General features: G+C 56.1%; 1 protein-coding gene across 2 annotated transcripts in view; it reads left to right on the forward strand.

Moving 5' to 3' along the window:
- Positions 1-8,589: 8,589 nt before the first annotated feature.
- AMN (amnion associated transmembrane protein) overlaps positions 8,590-19,437 on the forward strand; it is a 30,288-nt gene continuing 19,440 nt past the window's right edge. For both annotated transcript variants that reach the window (XM_067295634.1, XM_067295635.1), the window contains exons 1-3: positions 8,590-8,670; positions 13,362-13,480; positions 13,591-13,635. In XM_067295634.1, coding sequence (XP_067151735.1) covers positions 8,628-8,670; positions 13,362-13,480; positions 13,591-13,635 — 207 coding nt within the window. In that variant the 5' untranslated portion in view covers positions 8,590-8,627. The remainder of the gene's footprint in view (positions 8,671-13,361; positions 13,481-13,590; positions 13,636-19,437) is intronic.

Raw genomic sequence — 19,437 nt, forward strand, 5'->3', positions numbered from 1 at the left:
ATTTTCCAGAACTTCTGACTTTTTGGTGATATGAATAGTTTTGAAAACTCTCATACTCAAAGTAATAGCCTACTTCTGTATGATGAAGTCTTGGAATTGTCTGAGGAAGGGGGAAATATCTGGTGGTCAAAATAAGCGGTGGAAGAGGTGATTTCCCCCTTCCTTCCCCAAAGTCAGTTTTCCATGAGTCAGATGTGTGTTTCCTTCCTGCACAGCTGGGTTGGGCCCTGAAGGGTGTCACCATAAGGTAGAGTCTCTAGTTTATTCTTGTTCTACATGAAACTTCTACTGTTTGGCTAAACAAACAGTAACCTAAGTCTCTCCCTACTCCCCACCCCCCCTTTGCCTGTTCTTTGGGAAGGTTTGCTTGAACTACAAAAACTGGAGACTTTTGGTGATTCAAAGAAGCAAACCAGCAAATTGGTTGTGTTATGGCTATTATTTTTCCAGAAGTTGGGCTTGGAAAAACACCTGGAAGAGATGAGTGTATATAAATACCCTTGATAAGGCAAGCTGTAATGTCACACTGGCATCTACAAAGACCAGTATTGCCCAGACAAAATGGGGCATACCAAGGACAACAGGAGCTCCAGTGTCATTGCCTTGCCCGTGGAACTCGTCCTGTTGCTCAGTAGCTCTGGCACATGCCAGCGCCTACCAGTGCAGGGGGAGAGGAGGCCCCAGTGCTTTCTCTGAGTTGAAAATTGTGGAGAGACTGAGTGAATTGATCCAACTTTTTGGTCCTTCAAGGTGGCCACCAGAGTCACATCTGTCAGTAGTTAGTTTTGGATACTAATGGCCTGCTCTAGTGTGGTCATGTAAGAACAGAAAATGGCCCAAATGCGGAGACAGCGGGAGCACTGAAGTCCCATGGGCCATCTCTGCAAATGCGGGAGAGAAGCTGAGGGAATGACTTTCACCGTATGGATTGTAAATTGGATTAAGAGGTGTTTGGTGACAACTTGTATTACCTGCTACAGCTGGCGGAAACTTGTGTTTTGACAGCATAGCTGTGCTGATTAGAGACACGAGTTGTTTGCAGACATTGCTATGGACACTGAATTGCCCCTTTGTGCCATCACAGAAGCTCCCACAGAGGAGATTATTTAGAACAGCCCTGGCCGGTAAAAAATGGCATCTCTCTAGGAGAGCTTGCTGAAACACCTCTCTCAGTGTAACTGATGCCATCAACCAGCTGGAATACAGACAAGGCTTAAACTGTTCCCTTGCTAGATATTTCCCCTTAAGCAGGTTTAAGGGGTAGAAAATGGAGGCTAGTAAGGGGCTGTTAGTCTTCAGAGTACAAAAGAAATTTTATCTAAGCATGGGGACTGGATGAGTGGGCTGATTATGGCATCTGGCAGGGTCTTAGCTCAGCACTTGTTACTCAGATTCCCGAGTCTGCATGCAGGAGTTTAGGTGCAGTAATCTGGTGCTGAAACTGCTGCTTCTTGTCTGAGTTCAGAAGCTTTTTGTCTTGCTTGCAACTACAGGACAAGAAGCAGGTATAAGTACACCTTCTAGACAGGCCAGAAATCCTGGCCATTGGCATCCTGTTCTTCCTTCTGAAGCCAAAATAGCTTCTTCAGCATTGCCTGGACTCAAATGTTGCTCTCCCACAGAGGCAGTTTGGAAGAGCTTCTGCCCCTTAAACTTCCACATCGGAGGAAAGTGCTCCAGGACCTCCCCAGGGAAGTCTGCAGGCCTTGTCTCGGCTGAGTGCTCCAGGCTCTCCCCTCGCTCACCAGCGCTGGCTGGCTCCTCTGTATTTCACACTATTTGAGAACTCCAAAATACCTCAGTTCCTTGCTAGCGTTGTAAAGCCATGTAAGCTATTGCTTAGCAGTCCTCTGGCGGGCATGGCAAAGCCATAGTATCTCTGGTTTCTAGGCAATTGCAGCCCAAATCGTTGATTGTTTGGCCAATAAAAGCCTTCCTTCATGGCCAGTCTCTCATAGCAGTGCTGCAGGGTAACCCCTGCCCGCGTGTGCAGAGGGGCAGGAGGGCTTCACGGACCGGGTGTGCTTTGGTGCGGGTGTCCTCCTCCCTGAAAGCATTCTTGGCTCCTGGCTTGGTGATGGCTGGAAGGGGAAATGGCTCCAGCTCAGAAGTGCATTGCCCCTTCCTCCCTCTCTGTTGGTTTGGCGTTCAGGCGTGTGCAACCTCTCTGGGAAAGAGACTTTCTGGCGGTTTTGATTAAGCATGGAAAAGCAGGCAGCTGGGAAGCCTTCTGGCACCTTCTCTCACCTTGCTGTTACTCTGGGGAGAAGGTGGCCGCATAACTGCTGGAGGCATAGGCCTGCTGGTGGGGGTGGTCAGCGAGGGCCAAGCCCCGTGGTCAGCAGGCGCCACGTGCTGGCGTTTGGACTGCTAAGGAAATGTGCTGCGGGGAAAGGAGGTCCTGGTGAATCATTTCTCAGTGGGCCTGGTCTCATTTTTGTAGTATCTGTGGGATGCATGAGAGCAGGGCGAGTTTGTCTTCCTGAATCGGTGAAGAGTCCCGAAGCAGGTGGCCGTCGTGGGCTGATTGAACTTGCAGCCTTAGCTCTCTGACCGGCCCCACGACTCAGAGCCGTGGCTCTCCTGGATGGGCGTGCGGCTCTTCTGCCACCAGGGATCAGTCATGCCAGCATAAAATGTGCTGTTGCACCTGGGACTTTAACATTTTCTTAAACAGAAAAATTTCCACATGGGATGTTATTCTTCTCCATCATCTTTGAAAGGTCATGGAGAACAGGAGAGGTGCCCGAGGACTGGAAGAAAGCCAATGTCACCCCAGTCTTCAAAAAGGGCAAGAAGGAGGACCCAGGGAACTACAGGCCAGTCAGCCTCACCTCCATCCCTGGAAAGGTGATGGAGCAGCTCATCCTGGAAGCCATCTCCACGCATGTGGAGGAAAAGAAGGTGATCAGGAGTAGTCAGCATGGCTTCACCAAGGGGAAATCATGCTTAACCAATCTGATAGCCTTCTATGATGGAATGACTGGCTGGGTAGATGAGGGGAGAGCAGTGGATGTTGTCTACCTAGACTTCAGCAAGGCTTTTGACACTGTCTCCCATAGCATCCTCATAGACAAGCTCAGGAAGTGTGGGTTAGATGAGTGGACAGTGAGGTGGATTGAGAACTGGCTGAATGGCAGAGCTCAGAGAGTTGTGATCAGTGGTACAGAGTCTAGTTGGAGGCCTGTAGCTAGCGGTGTCCCCCAGGGGTCAGTACTGGGTCCAGTCTTGTTCAACTTCTTCATCAATGACCTGGATGAAGGCACAGAGTGCACACTCAGCAAGTTTGCTGACGATACAAAACTGGGAGGAGTGGCCGATACGCCAGAGGGCTGTGCTGCCATTCAGAGAGACTTGGACAGGCTGGAGAGGTGGGCAGAGAGGAACCTCATGAAATTCAACAAAGGGAAGTGCAGGGTCCTGCACCTGGGGAGGAATAACCCCATGCAGCAGTACAGGTTGGGGGTTGACCTGCTGGAAAGCAGCTCTGCTGAGAAGGACCTGGGAGTGCTGGTGGACACCAAGTTAAGTATGAGGCAGCAATGTGCCCTTGTGGCCAAGAAGGCCAATGGTATCCTGGGCTGCATCAGAAAGAGTGTTGCCAGCAGGTCGAGGGAAGTGATTCTCCCCCTCTACTCAGCCCTGGTGAGGCCACATCTGGAGTACTGCGTCCAGTTCTGGGCTCCCCAGTACAAGAGGGATGTGGCACTACTGGAGCAAGTGCAGCGAAGGGCCACAAAGATGATTAGGGGACTGGAGCATCTCTCTTATGAGGAAAGGCTGAGAGAGCTTGGCCTGTTTAGCTTGGAGAAGAGAAGGCTGAGAGGAGATCTTATCAATGTGTATAAGTATCTGAAGGGAGGGTGTCGAGAGGATGGGGCCAGACTCTTTTCAGTGGTGCCGAGCGACAGGACGCGAGGCAATGGGCACAAACTGAAACACAGACACTTCCATCTTAACATGAGGAAAAACTTTTTCACTGTGAGGGTGACAGAGCACTGGAACAGGTTGCCCCGAGAGGTGGTGGAGTCTCCTTCTCTGGAGATATTCAAAATGCGCCTGGATGCAATCCTGTGCAATGTGCTCTAGGTGACCCTGCTTGAGCAGGGGGGTTGGACTAGATGATCTCCAGAGGTCCCTTCCAACCTCAGTGATTCTGTGATTCTGTGATTCTGTGATTCTGTGATTCTATCCAATCACAGCTTGTAGCTGGCTGCTTTGAGGGCGGGTGTGAGATATCAGACAGTAACTGTTACATGGACTGCCTAACCTTAGAGGACATTTCCTCCTAATAGTTAAGGATTAGCTTAACATCCAAAGCTCAAGCAATGGTACGCTGTGCCAAGGAGATTCACCAATAAATCGTGGCCGGGCAGCTGGGTACAGAGAGACCTGTGATCATGCCCTGTGAACAGCCTTGGCAAGCTGCTTTTAGAGGAGCTGCCACCACGAGCAGCGGTAGCTTTTTGCTGAGATCCGTACCAGTCCAAAACAGCTTTCATGCCTGCCATGATCATGGAGCCCTTGGTTAAGTGTTTGCTCTCTTCTCGTTCGTTTGAACGTCCTGGTGCCCTTGCAGTTGCAGGACAGGCACTGTGATGCGGTGAGGTGTCCGCGTCCTGTGCTGCTCGCTGGCACCCTGGGAGGTGGGAGCTTCTGCGCTTGGGCGGATGGGAGCCAGCTGGCGCTTGGTGCGTCTCTGCCGTGTCTGCTCCGATTTGTCTCCGTTTGAGGCCACAGGGTCTAATATTTTTATCACAGAAGATTTTTTCCATGTGCTTAATGACTTTCCAGGGACGGTGCTGTTAGTGAGGCTTGGCAGCTGAAACAGCTGCAGCGAGTGCTGCGGTGTGTGAGCGAGCCTGGCGCACATTACCCGCCGTGGGGCCTGGTGCTCACGGCTGTCAGCACGTCGTGTCGATGGGCGCAGTGCTGGGCTTGGTTTCCAACAGAGGACGTGCCCGGGCTGAGGGCTCATGCGGGAGGAGAAGTCCCGTGTGTTGCTTATTTTTGTTATAGGCTGTGGCTGTTCTGGGTGGAGAGAAGACATTCGGAGATGTCCCTGACATCTAGATGTCCCCGATGGACTTCAGGAGGCAGCTTTGTTGAATGCCTAAAGGCTCTGGTATTTCTGGCACTGATACAAGTTTATAACTTGGCTTTGGGAAGGTCAGGTCAAACACGTGCTGGGCGTTTCTCCCCTTCTACCGTGGCGACGTGCTCGCCCTCGCCGGGGTGCTGCGGGCAGTCAGCGTCCGCGGAGCACGCTGGAGAGCAGAAGGGCGAGCTGGCGGCGGGGAGTAACACGGGCTAATCTCTCTGTTAGAGCAGCAGCTTTCATTTCTGGGGGTTGATTGCTGCTTCCTTTCGTCTTGGTTTCCCTCTCTGCATCTGCCTGACCCAAATTTTGCTCTTGTTCAGCTTTCTGTTGTGCCTGCCCGGCCCTCAGGCGCGGTGCGGCTCGGCTCGGGGCTCCAGCATCCACAAAAACTGGATCCCAGACGCCTGCGTGCTCCGGTCCTGGGGAGAAACGAGTAGCAAGTGCCAGGGTATCCTGGTCTCCCAGTCCCAGGAACAGCATGGCAGTGAGCAGCTGCCCCCAGGAGCAGAGGGTTTTGCTGGGATTTCTGTCCAGCAAGAGCAGAGTCACCTCCTGTCCGCGGGCAGTCCCTGCGCTCAGCCGGAGCAGCTGGGACAAACAGCGTCCCAAAGGCAGGGGCTGCAGTGGGCAAATGGTAAAAATAAGAGTCTGGGGCATCCCCTGAAAGGCTGAGCTTGTGAGGTTGAGAGCACGCACTGGGAGAGGTGAATCCTGCCCGGTCTGCCACGAGGGCCAGGCAGGCTGGTGCAGGGGGCAGCACGCCGAGCGGGTCTTCCTTTCCCTGCCGCCTGCCTGGAGTCGAGCTGCAGCCGTGCTGAGGGCTGCTGAGGCCACGGACAAGCGTGGGCCCTGGCCATTGCACACTGCAGTCTTTTCTTCAGGCTCTTATTGCTGAGCCTCCTCTTACCCTCCCCAGCTCTCTTTGCCTATTAAAATATGGGTGATTTCACTGCAGCCAGCGTTCATCCAGAGAGTCTCCAGGGCGAGATTTGCAAGTGGTAATGAGAGAGGGAGCCTTTCACCTCCAGGACATCTCTTGGCAGCCAGCTCCCTACACGGAAAATGCTGACTTGATTTTGGCTCGTATCCAGGCAGAGAGACATTGCCGACAAGATTTTCCTCTTGGCCAGCACGCGGCTGCATGCCCTGGTGTGGGAGAGGATGGGGCAGGAGGCTGCATCTCTCCTTCCTCTGCAGGGTTAGATGCCCAGCGCCGAGCTGGGGCGCTCCTGAGCAGTGGGTGCCGAGGCTGCTGTTCCCAGTTAGCTGCTTACTGCGGAGGTGGGAAATTGCACCACGTTTGGGGAGCCACAGGCTTTGGGAGAGAAGGGTCCCTGCTCCCTGCCAGCCAGCCGGGATGTGTCAGCTGCGACCCCATGTGTTGTGTCTGCTCACAGGCACGTGGCCCAAGTGGTGCAGCGTGGAGGCCCATCGGGTCCAGCCCCCAGTCCTGCGGGAGAGGGTTGGAAGTGGTGGGAGCCGGCCAGGACGGGGCGCCCTGCCTCGCCGTTCCTGTGCTCTCCCAGGTGCTCCCTGCTCTCAGTTTGGCCCAGTGCCTCCTCATGTTCCTTCCAAGCACTTCTCCAGCCTCTCCTGGGCTCCGGGAAACTCTTGCAGTTTGCACAGTGGCATGGTAAGGACTTCTGCTTTGGTCTCTGTGCCCTTCCTCACCTTTCCTAACATTTGATTACGATTTTTTTGGCTACTACTGAGCTCCAGCAGCTTGTTCTCACTGAGCTGTCTATAGTCCTCCTCTGCCATCTCGCTCCCGAGTGGCGTGGTCAGCTCCGAGCCCATTGTTTTGTATGTGCAATTTGGATTATTCTCCCCCTGTGCCTTACTTTACATTCATTCCCCTCCCAGAGATCCAGCTCTACATGTCTCGTGGGCCGTTTGGCAGCCTGCTACAGGATATGCTGGTCTGGCCTTTACCCAGGGTCCATCTCCTCCAGGAAACAAATCGGGAGCCTCCAGTCATGAGGCCAGTGGGCACCAGCTCGCAACATGCAGGGGCTGTGGGAAGCCAGCCCGTGTGTGTGTGTGTGTGTGTGTGTGCGCGCACATGTGTGTGCACATGCGAATGCATGTGAGTGCCTGTGTGAGCACCCGTGTGCATGCACGAGGGGGGGCAGGACCACCTGCCTCCTTGTGCCTGCATCCGCGATGGCTCCCCCAGAGCCGGCCGACCGGGTGCTGGAAGGGGAAAACTGCTCCTCTCCGCCTGCCGCGCTGGGGCTGGAGCAGGGGAAGGGAGCAGGACTGCCAGCGCAGTGTTTTCCGCCGGGGCTGCCCTGAGCGAAAGCCTCCCCGTGAGTGGGGCAGGTGAAATTCCCGCACCTTGCAGACAGGGTGGGCTGCAGAGCAAAAGCAAGGGCTGAGACGCAGTCCCTTGCCCCGGGAGCTGGCAGCGGGGCCGCCCGGTCCGCCGTCATGCGCTGCGGGGGCAGACGGGGGTGGAGGACAAAATACTCAGCCGCAGGCTTCATGGCTTCTTAAAATCACAGACGCTGAGGGGATGGAGGGGACAGCCGGGACGGTGCAGCCGTGGGATGCCCTGCCCGGGGCAGGCTGGTGGGGACAAGCCGTGCCGGTGCGGCAGCGGGCTGCGCCGGTCCCCAGCCCTGGCCCCGGCCGTGCTTTGCCGTCCTTCTCCTTCGACACCCGGCCGGGGTGCCCGGCGGGACCCTGCCCCGGGCGGGACGGAGCACCCCGGGGCGTGGGGAGGGCGGCCGATGGGGACCCGCACGCTGCCTCCCCCCGCCTCCCCGGCCAGCGGGTGGATGCAGAGAGCCGCTAGTGGCTATGAAGGGACGCCTTCCTCCTCCTCCTCCTCCGCCTCCTCCTCCTCCGCCTCCTCCTCCCGCGTTGGCCGACGCTGCTGCCAGCTGCCACCTTCGGCCCCTGACGGCCTCGGCAAGAGCGGCGCGGGGCTCGGGCGGCCCTGCGACGGCGCGCGCTGCAGAACGAGCAGATCAGCTGGTGTCCAAAGTACAATTACAAGTTGTCGCTGGGAGCTGCTCTCCTCCGAGAGAGCTAATTGAAAATACATTGAGACCATTAATAGTAATTACAAGGTAGCGGGCGTGCTGGAGGGGAGAGCGGCACGCAGGAACATGTTTGACTTGAATGTGGTGCGTTTGCTCTCGCCGCTCTCTAGCAAACCCCCGAACCGATCAAGGGGGGGTGAAGGGAGGAATTAAGGTGTGAATGATGAAGTAACTAATCGGGGGAATAGGGGCTGCGGGAAGGTCCCGCAAATCTCATTTTCCCTGTCTCATTCCCCAGCGGCTTTCCCAAGCTCCATGCAGATGCCAAGAAACTGGGGAGCTTGGGAAAGGAACTAACGGCAAACTGGCTTCTGGGCTGCTCAAGGCTCCAGTTTCCACTGGGGAAGCCTGCATCCCGGTGCTGGTTTAGTCCTCTCCCTGCAGACGGCCTGGGGCTGAGCCCGTCACGTGCCTCCGGGCAGTCCAAGGTCCGGCTGGGGCCGAGGCTGTGAAGGCGAGTGCTGCCAGCGGGCTGCGAAATGAAGAGCCTGTTTTTCCTCCTCGGTTGTCTGCAGCTCCTTGGTGAGTACACCCAGGGCCCAACATGGGTGACTGGGCAACGATTTTGCCATTTCAGGTGCACTTTAGGCAATCTGTTTTGGAGCAGAGCTGCAGACTCTGACACTTAAGGTGTATTTGTAATGCAAATGGAAAAATGCATTTCCAGCTGGACAAAGGAAGGAGAATGAGCTTGGGCGCTCAGGCTGTGATTTATGTATCACACTTGCTGCACCTCTGCCGCTCGGGTTTTTCTGCTCTTATTTGAAGCCAGCAGCTCTGCACCGCAGGATCCATTTTCTGTTGAATATGAATGTAGCTTTGATGTTCAAGGACTGCGGTTCCCTGGAGACAAGGCTGATTAAATAGCACGCTGATATTTCCAGGGATGTAGAAGGTGCAGGAATGCATCAGTACAGCTGCATGGGAAAAAAGCTTTGCACAGCTTCTGCAGCAACAGATTAACCTCCTCGGCCCCAGAGCCCCTGGCCACTGTGCACATCCGAGCTGTGCCAATGCCGGCCGAGTTGAGCCGGCTCGCAGAGCCCTCTCTGCTGTGCGTGCCCGCACGCTTGACAACGCGCTGTGCAGCTGCTGTGAGTAACCGGCAGGGACGTGACGCGTGTGCACAATGGGGCCAGTGAGGCTTTCTGCTGGAGCTTTAACCTCTCCCTTCCCTGGCTTTCAGCACCTGGAAGGACATAAGTCAACCGTAGCACGGGCAGAACAACTTGCAATTAATATTCAAGGGCTTTGGCCTTAAGATTTTTTTTGACTCCAAGGCTGCGAGTTTTTTGTGGCCGCAGCCTTCCTTAACTCTGAAAGCAGCTCCTTGGGTCTGATCCTCATAGCTGTCAGGGTCCTTTTCCCTCTCAAGGGGCTTTGAAGTGGATGCAGTGGGGGGTTTTGCTCTACTTAAGGGCTCAGCCAGAAGGAAACTAGAAATTGCACTTGGGTCTGTTGAGTTCGGGTTGATCGCATGCATAGTGTCAGGCCGAAGTGAAGGATCCTGCTGGATCAGACCTTAGTGACCTTAGACCTTTTAGTGACTAACAAATGAAGAAAGCCTTGAATCTGCTCTAATCTTTAACCGCTATTAGCAAAAGGTTTTTCAGTGATTATGTGGGGACACCTCCCACCCTCCACAAGGCCTTGCCTTCAGCAGGCTTGACAGGCGAGTTTCCAGCCTGGTGTGGGGCTGAGGAAGCCCCTCTGCTCCCCACCAACTTCTCCTCCCCTCTCGAACCTACTGCCACACACCCTGGCTCCAGCGCCTCTTCGTACATTAGGGCTCAGGTTAAAAATACATCATTTCCTCTTAGTCTGGACAGGGCTATACACAACAAATTGTCTGAGAACAAAACTGGGAGGAGTGGCTGATATGCCAGAGGGCTGTGCTGCCATTCAGAGAGACCTGGACATGCTGGAGAGGTGGGCGGAGAGGAACCTCATGAAGTTCAGCAAAGGCAAGTGCAGGGTCCTGCACCTGGGGAGGAATAACCCCAGTCACCAGTACAGGTTGGGGGTTGACCTGCTGGAAAGCAGCTCTGCCGAGAAGGACCTGGGAGTGCTGGTGGACACCAAGTTAAGCATGAGGCAGCAATGTGCCCTTGTGGCCAAGAAGGCCAATGGTATCGTGGGGTGCATCAGGAAGAGTGTTGCCAGCAGGTCGAGGGAGGTGATCCTCCCCCTCTACTCAGCCCTGGTGAGGCCACATCTGGAGTACTGCGTCCAGTTCTGGGATGTGGCACTACTGCAGCAAGTGCAGCGAAGGGCTACAAAGATGATTAGGGGACTGGAGCATCTCTCTTATGAGGAAAGGCTGAGAGAGCTGGGCCTGTTCAGCCTGGAGAAGAGAAGGCTGAGAGGAGATCTTATCAATGTGTACAAGTATCTGAAGGGAGGGTGTCGAGAGGATGGAGCCAGACTCTTTTCAGTGGTGCCCAGCGACAGGACGCGAGGCAACGGGCACAAACTGAAACACAGACACTTCCATCTGAACACGAGGAAATACTTTTTCACTGTGAGGGTGACAGAGCACTGGAACAGGTTGCCCAGAGAGGTGGTGGAGTCTCCTTCTCTGGAGATATTCAAAACATGCCTGGATGTGATCCTGTGCAATGTGCTCTAGGTGACCCTGCTTGAGCAGGGGGGTTGGACTAGATGATCTCCAGAGATCCCTTCCAACCTCAGCGATTCTGTGATTCTGTGATTCTGTCTCAGCAGTGCCCCTGGCAGAGTCAGACAGCACAAATATGCAATTATGCTCCAGAGGAGATCATTACATGCTGATAAAGCCTCCACAGAGCCTACTTAGCGCACACGAGCCCAATCGCCTCCCCGTCATTTACACTAGCAGGTCTGACTTTCTGCTTTGTACCTTCTACCATCACCGATAGCCATTCGGATCCCCTTGCGTCCGCCTTTTCTCCTCTCCTGCCGCTTTCTTTCCTCACTAGTGAAAGTCAGTGTTACATGTGGCAGCCCGACTGGAGAGGACCTCCCTTGAGACGGGGACAGGGATGACAAAGGGCGGTGGGGTGGCCAGGAGAAGGAGAGGTGGGATGTCCCTGCAGCTGCTCCTGCCCCCTCACCGCCTCCGATCTCCCCCTGCCCTCTCCCACTGGAGCACCACCGATCTCCAGTGCCAAAGCCACACTCCTCCCCCTCTGCATCCCCTCCAGAACCAGCTTTGTATTTTGCTGTGTTTTCTTTTTTTTTTTCATAAGGAAAAGATGAACCGTATTAACAGCAAAGATTTTTTTTTTCTTTTCTCTTTTTTCTCTCATAACTCACTTGCCTGAAGCCATTTAATTCAGGCCGCTTGAGATTCATCTTCAGGTGGAAGCCAAGCCTGGGAAATGTCAGGCTTGGAGATGCACGTTTCAAAAGCTCTTGTGCAAATAGAGACGGTTAGAGTGGGAACTAACCTCAGCGATGGCAGATCCTGTGAGTAAGCCGGGCCATTGCTGCTGGGAATTACAGGCAGGTGCCACCAACGCACTGTCGTGGCCCCAGAGAGCTCCACTGCCATGGCTGGTGAGGACACGTCTGTCTCCCAAATAAACCCTTCTCTCTTTCTTAACTCTCTCTGTGAGGATGTTTCCAGCATGCTGCTGGTGGGTTCGCAGGGGAGAGGAAAGGATGTGCAGATGGAGTCAACCAACCTCAGCAGTGGGAGACCACTGCATTCCCACCCTCAAACCCAAAGGCATGAAACCAGCCAACTTTTTGTGCTAAGCATGCAGTATGCACTTCAGGTGCTCTGGGCAATCCCTTTTCTCCTCTTATCCCATCCTCACGGCCCTGCTGGCTCTGTTTGCTCACTTCACACGGGTTAGAAACACCAAGGGTGAGGGGCTCTCTGCATCGTTCATTAGTGTCTAGTGTATTGAGGTCCCAAACTCAGAAGAAACCACTGAACTTAAAGCTTAGATATGTGGTTGTATATTATTCCTGTCCATCGCCTGCAGGCCTTTACTGCCTTGTCTCTACCTGTGAAATACGTGTCCTTTACTCATCTTTCCGCCTGGGTGGGTTAAAAGTATCACCTGACCCAAAAAATCCCTTGCACAGGGAGGCCCCAGGAGGAGGGGAGGACTGGGACTCTGCTGACCTGGAAACACACAGAGGCTGTTCCTAGGCAGAAAATCCCTGGATCTGGCCTAAAAAGGCCAAGCGACCCTGCAGCGTGTCCCAGCAAGGGGCCGTCTCTGCGTCTCCCTGCAGAGCGCGGGAAGGAGCGGAAGCGAGGCGCCTGGGGAGGACGTCGGGACGAACGGGACGTGTGAAGCGCTTCTCCCAGCTCCCGTCGGCAGCCTGCCGTAACCAGGGCCACCGCCTTCCTCCTCGCTGCTCATTTAGGCCGCGGCAGCGTCAGGCTCTGGAGACGCCTAAGGAACGGCTGCTCCTCGGCCAGGGCCCACGCGTGTCCGTGAGCTGCCCGCACTGCCGCGGGCGCAGCGTCTCCTGTAAGGCAGCGAGGGGCAGACGACCTATTGCACGACTTATCGGGCTGTGTAAAATAACGCACTGCAACACCCACGGGAGCAGGCTGCAGAGGCGCCCGTGCAGCGGCTGCCTCGGCCAGCCGGCGCGGCCGCTCCTCGGGAACAGCCGAAGGCATCGGCACGGGGGCGTCAGTCTCCCAAAGGCCAGGGAGGGCTCCCTCGGTCCCGCGCGACGTTTTCGGTGGGTGGCCGGGCCTGCAGCCCGGCCGGGCGGCTCGCCGCAGCGCTGCTCGCCCCGGCGCAGCCGATGGGCGGCAGCTCTGCCGGCCCCGGTGCCTGCAGCGGTCAGGACTCACCGCGCTGTTACCGTTAGCAGGGCGTTAGGCGCGAGCGCGAGGTTTCGGGGAGGTTCTGCCAGGGCCCTGCCTGCGGGAGGCAGCGGTGCCAACGGGCGCGCCGGCGGTGGGAAGGGGCCCGTGGGGAGGCGGCGCGGCGGCATCCGGCCCTCTAGTCCTCGCCCACACCGCTGTCGGGGCGTTGCTCTGCTGTGCGCTGATTTATCCGTTTGCATTAATTAACGCCAGGCTGAATTTCACAGGTGCCCAGGTCCGGGCTGCAGCGGCTGTAAAATCCCACCGGTCGGGTGACCTCAGGAGACCCACGGGACGTGGGGCTCTCCGTTGGCCCGGCCCATACGGCGCCGGGAAGCTGCCGCACGGCTCTCGAGGAGCGTTGCGTTACAGCGGGTTTCCTTGCTTCTCCTAGCTGCTGCGGGCGCTGTGTACAAACGGTGGCTTCCAAACACCAACTTCGAAACTGCTTCCAACTGGGATGAAGGCAGAGTCCCGTGTGCCGGTGATGTGATTCATTTTGACAGGGACAAGGTACCTCTGGCTTTTTTTTGTTTTTTTTTTTCAAAATAGCATTTGGAAAAATTCCTCACCTGCTCATGGAAAATGCACCGGGTCTTTTTACTTTTTTGCTATTCTTGCAGGTTGTCTCGGTGTTTGTCAAGTCTCCCCACCCTGTGAAAGACATGGTAAGGCCGAGCGCTGGGACACTGGGGCGGGCTGGGGGGGGCACGGTTAACGCGGGATCGCAGCCAGCTAAGCGACGCGGTGGTACGGGAGCCCTCCCTCCCACACGGACTTTGGCAGTTTGCTCCTTAGTCCAATCCGACTGCAGAGGAAGCCTCAGCTGGGGCGTGAAGCAAGATTTACAGCAGCCCATGTCAGTCCGTGTTTTTGTGGAAATTAGACTTGGAGACAAAAAGGCTGTTTCTGTGATTAATTTTTCTTTTTAGTTTTGTTTGAAAAAACAACACAAAAAAACCCCAATTTCTGTTGGAAGAAATTTATTTTTTCCTTCCAAGAGGAAAGAAAAAAACCCCCAACTCTATGGGACCGAAACCATTGCAGTAGTTTGTTTAGGAAGCACCAAATCGTGCAGAACAGGGACTAGCCCCAGGCAGAAGCTGAGTGAAGCTGACATAAAAATATTTTCAAATGAAAACAAACTGTTTTGGGGAATTCTAAAGTGTTGCTCGAGAAATTTTCTTTCAAATGCCATTGCTTTTCGTATTTTTCTTCTGCATGGCTGGGACAGGTGTGGTATGACATGCCCCGCGCTACGGAAGTACGGTAGAAATGCAGCTCAGTGAAATCAGAAACTGGAGGGCGCTACAGGGTCTAGCCAGACCCCTAACGCCGGTAGCCTGTCTCTAGTCGGGAGCAAACCGATGAGGGTTTGCTTATTTTTACCTATCGGTTTTTATCTCCCCGGGCTGCGGGCATCCTCCTGGGGGACGCCTGAACCTTGCTGCGAGCAGCCTGCGCTGGTCCCTCACGGAGCCGGGTGCAGGCGGCCTCCCCAGGCCCCCTCCGACCTCCGGCTTTATTCCGGAGCAAGGAGCGTTTCTTCATGGAAAAGCAGCCGGGGCGAGCTGATTTGCCCGCGCCATGTAGTGGGGTCCGGCCCCGGCGTTCCCTAATGCGCCGCCTGCCGTCGTGGGCAGCCCCAAGCTGCTCGCCTGGCGGGGCCGAGCCGGCGGCGGGGCTGGCCCTGGCCGTGTCGGGTCGGCGGGGAGGCTGCAGCCCCGCGGTGGTGCCTTTACTCTTTTATCAGCCATCAAATCCCAAGAAGCCCTTGAAATTCGTGCGGTGTGATTTGCTCAGGCTGTCTCCACCACTAATAGTTTTGATGCTTTAATAACGCCCTGCGCCACATTTAACTCCTCTACAAGTATTTGGAGGGGTTACTTTATTTACATGGCATTTTAAATATGAATTTTCGAAGGAAAGAATATACTCAGGAAGTACGTACAAATACAGTGTAATAAATGATGTGGAATTTACCCAGAGAAGAAAAGAGCAAAATATCACCCTGGTAGATTTTATTTTACTTACAGATGAATGTATAATATTTCTAAAGTACTTTCATCAGCAGCCTGCAAAGTGCATAATTGCCGAGCGGTGTTATTCATTATAGCTTTAGCCTTCCGAAACCAAGCTGGGGCGCCGCGATTAAAAAGACCCGAGGCTGGCCACGCGCTCGAGCAATGGTGCGGGAGGCGAAACGGCAGCTTTGCAGGGGTGACTTCAGCCACGCGGGTAGGGCTTTCCCGCAGGGGCGACCGGCCGGGCCAGCGCACCCAGCGGCCCCCGACTGCTCCTTCCTGCCGAGCATCGCGGGCGCAAAGGTGCGCAGCAAACCACTCCTGACGAGTTTCCGAGGGTGATTTTTCTTTTCTTTTCTTTTTTTTTTAAATTTCCTCCCAGCCATCTCTCTCCTGCGCACCGCTGTGCGCCGCTGTCATCAGGTGGCCAGGGTGCTGCCAAGATTAGGGATTAAAAAAAAAAAAAAGAAAAATCAAGCACCTGAGCTGTTCTGCCACTTGTGGGGACGGCATGAAATTTGGCTGCTTGGTCAGGAGAATACAAATTGGTTTTGAGGCTTTACGGTGAGGCAGGGCTGCACCTGTTCCAGCGCTGGCCTCACCACTCCGGAGAATTAATCACTTAAATCAGCAGGAATACATTAAGCTTTGGAGTCGCCATGGAGACGCTATACAGCCTTTGGCCAAAAAAAAGGGAGACTGTTGCTTGCTATAGTATCACAGGATGAAGTTCATAGCTGGCGGGGAGGGACTCGGCTCTCATGGACTTGCATGAGGATGGTGCCCACCGCGGAGCACGGAGGCGCCCAGCAGCACGGAGCCCATCCTTCGGCCTCGCGCTCGCCGGCTGCAGCCAGCCCTCCTCTACCTCGCGGGGCCGTCGTTGGGGCGTGCTCATGCGCAGGCATCGCGGGCCCATATGCAGTTATATACTGACCCAGGGACCAAAACGGGCCACCAAACCCGGTGTGCCATGGTGTGTTTGCTGTGCATGGGAATGGGAGGTGTGCTGGGACTCCAAAATACCCATGTTTGTACTTCCAAACAGGCTGTTTTTTCTGCATTCCCACTGCTATTTCTGTGCATATACATGTGTGTGTATATAAACAAAAGCGAAGTCAGGGCTGGTAGCAGGTTACCATTACAAGAAAATCCTTTTTTAGTTTCTGTTTTGGTAGAAATTTTCTGCCAGGCCAACTTTTGAAGGAGAAAGTGGGAGTTTGGTGGTGGTGGGGGAAAGGAGCTGGCATGTGAAATTCTCAGCCCGGATTGTCTGGGAGTTCCTAAGAACGATACTGGAGCAGGATATTGCTTTGGTGATGCTAAGGGGGAAAGAAAATAATTCTTGGGAGCTGCCGATGCCTCTCTTCCGGAGAAGGCAACGGATGAGCGCTGTGTGCATGGTGCAGGCGTTGCAAGCACAGCTTGGCGTTGCTTGCGCGTGTGCATGCATGGACAGGGCTAGGAGCATGCAGCGAGATTATGGCTGTCGCTGTCTGTTTTCGCTGCCCTGTGTTTGACTTTTAGAGCAGATCCTGTGGAAGAAAGTGTTCAGCCCGTTCGGCAGCAGCTTGTAGCTGGGAGGAAGGGAGAAAAAACATGCTCCCCTTCATCAGATGGGATCTGAAAAATAGGAAGTGATTTTATCCCTGCGGCATTAAGAAAAAGTGTTATCCAAATCCTTGCTTGGTGCTGCCTGGAAATCTGCAGTTCTGCGTCTCCCTGGAGCAGCCTCCTACCTTTCCTGCTCCGGCTTCCCCCGGCTTTCCAGCAGGAACCCAAGTCCTGCTTAGCGCTTCCAAAGGAGGGGCAGCAGCAGCAGTGGAAGGAGAGCTGAGCAGCATCAGCTGAAGGCTGTGTGCCATGGGGATCATGGGCTCAGCTTCTCCGCTTTGGCACAGAGGTTTTCCGTACTCAGGACCGGGGATGTCTTTACTTCTTGCTCTGGAAGGGCTCGACTCTGAGGGGTCGGAGCCCGGCAGCTCCCATTCCTATCCATCCTGTGTGGCCATAGCTGAGCACCTGGGAGCCTATTCCTCAGGATTAGGTCAGAGCTGTTTAGAGCATAATTCCCCCCCCCCCCCCATTTTCAAAGGAAACTCATTTATTGTCCAATTCAGCAGTTATTTGGTCTGAAGTTTAAAGTGGGTCTCCAAGTCAGCTACGCACTTAATCCAAATCCAGCTTAAGTGTAAGTGACTTTGAAGCATAACCATCACTATTAGGCTACATTTTCCATGGTATTTAGCTACCTAAGGAAGCAGATAAGTATTTAGCAGGCTTTCGGCGGTGCCTCAGGGTAAAGCCGCACAAAGCCTTAGCTGCGCAGCGCCCCGGTGCCAGCCGCGGAGGCAGCCGCGGGTGAGGGGGCGTCAGGCACCTCCAGCGGGGACCCGGGCGAAGGGCAGCCCGCGGGAAGCCCAGCGCCGGTGCTGAAGCCGGCTCCTGCGCCGAGCGCTGGCTGCGGCAGCGCCTCGCTCAGCTCAGGACCGCGGTCCAGTCCCCTCCGGCTTCGAGTCCTGCAGACCTCCGCGACAGCCCCTGGTTCAGCTGCTTCCCCAGTTTCTTCTCCCCCCCAGCTTGGGAAAGTGGCCCGTTGGGGGCTCTTGGGGGCGGACATCCTGCGTTCAGACGTTGCAAAGCCCCGTCCGTGCTGCACGGCGTGACTTCGGGTTTTGCATAGAGGCTTTCCTGCGCTGGCGCCTGCCCAGGCGTTAGCAGGAAAGCAGCAGGCAGGTCGGCTCTCCAGGACTAGTCAGGTTTTGGTCAGACCTCGGGTGCAGGCACCCCTTTCTCGGCTCTCCTGGCCCCGGCTTCCCTTGCCAAGTGCTGCTCTCCCGCCTGGCTGTGACGGGCTCCCCGAGGGCTTGGGCTCCCCGTTCCCCGGCTGCGGCTGCTTTTCCAAGCCAAACAGGGCCACGATATGGGCTCGACCTCGGCTGCGGCTGCCCGTGCTGTGTTCCCCCATGCTAGCGTGCGCCCGGGCACGGTTTCTGCCCCAGCTGGCCTGCGCTTTCCCCGCGGGCCGGGGGCTGCTCGCGGGAGCAGGGGTGGCGCCACTCGCTGTTTTGGGGGAGGCAGGAGTTGAGTTCAGCCACATGGGCACATCGGGCTTGCCTGACCGCAGGGTCAGGGCATTGGCCCAGGCGCGTTTTATTCAGCAGTGTGGACACGGCCTCTGCCACCCCAGCGAGCCGGGGACCGGCTGGTTGAACCTGCTGTGTTTGATGTTCCCCCCCCGTCAGCCTCCGACCTTCCCGCCGCTGCTCCCCTCGGGGAAGCCCCGCTGCCCCGTTACCTTCAGCCTCCAGCAGCCCTCTGCACGGCTGACGGCAGTGTCTACATAGCTAATAGCTCTCTTAATCTTAGTTCCCCAGGCAGAAGGCGATGCCGCCCCGGGTTGTCGCCCGTGCGAGAGACGGTTCAAGCCTCCGCCAGGAGACACCTCTCCCAGCTGCAGAGAGGTCCCTGCCCTGGCACTGGGCACCTCTCCCCACGGCGCTGGTCCTCTTCGCAAGGGCGATCGCAGCCCCGCGGGGGCTTCGTGGCCGCTCGCGCCCCACGAGCCTCCGGCCGAGGGCAGGCAGGGCCCTTGGGGGGCTCCCGCTGGCGCCGGCACTGCTGCGCCTGGGAGGCAGCCGCGTGGGAGGCTGCTCCCGGGCTGCTTTCCTGGGCTTTGCAGCCTCGGGTGAGTTCCCTGCAGGCTAAGCTCGCAGATCCGCTGCCTTAGCGGGAGCTAAGCGGTCCCCCCGCCGGCCCTTGCGGCACCGAGGCCAGTGACTAATTGGCCCGTGGAGACCGCGGGCCGCAGGGGACGGAGCGGGGCTGGGGGACCCCGCGCCGGAGCCGTCGGCTGGGGGCATTGCTGAAACGGCTCTGCAGATGCAGACAGGGAGAGTTGCTGCAGCGCCAGCCAATTTATGCAGGTCGGCTTCCCTGGCTCCGTGCTTCCGGAGGAGCGGAGTGGCCATAGCAACCCCGGCACCAGGCGGGCGCAGCCGCCGAGCCCCCGCGCTCCTGCAAAGCCCACCTGGCCATGCAGGGCGCCCTGCAGCCTGCCGCGGCTCCCCGGCTTTGGCCCTGCCATCGCCAAGCCTGCCGTCGCGGTGGCTGGTCCCGGCCTGATCCCGGCTCTGCCCGGTGCGGGACAACAGCCCCCCGGCGAGGTTCAGGCGCGTGGGATCTACCAAGGGCCTCGTCTGCACCAGCGTTATATTTTTAGCTGCCTAATTGTAAAAGCAGAATGTGCTCGGCTTTGCTGCAGGATGCTCCTTCCCAGCTCCTGGCAGAGATTGATCTTGAAATGCCAATTGCTCTCCAGGGATGCTGGTGCTAATGAATTGCAATGGTTTACGCTTGTCCCAGGCACAGGCGCTCCCCTCCCCCTGACTGCAAAATAGCAGGGAATTCAGGTTAACAAGACAACAAGAAAAGGGATTATTTTTC

The sequence above is a fragment of the Apteryx mantelli genome, chromosome 4, assembly GCF_036417845.1.
Source record: "Apteryx mantelli isolate bAptMan1 chromosome 4, bAptMan1.hap1, whole genome shotgun sequence".
Lineage (NCBI taxonomy): Eukaryota > Metazoa > Chordata > Aves > Apterygiformes > Apterygidae > Apteryx > Apteryx mantelli.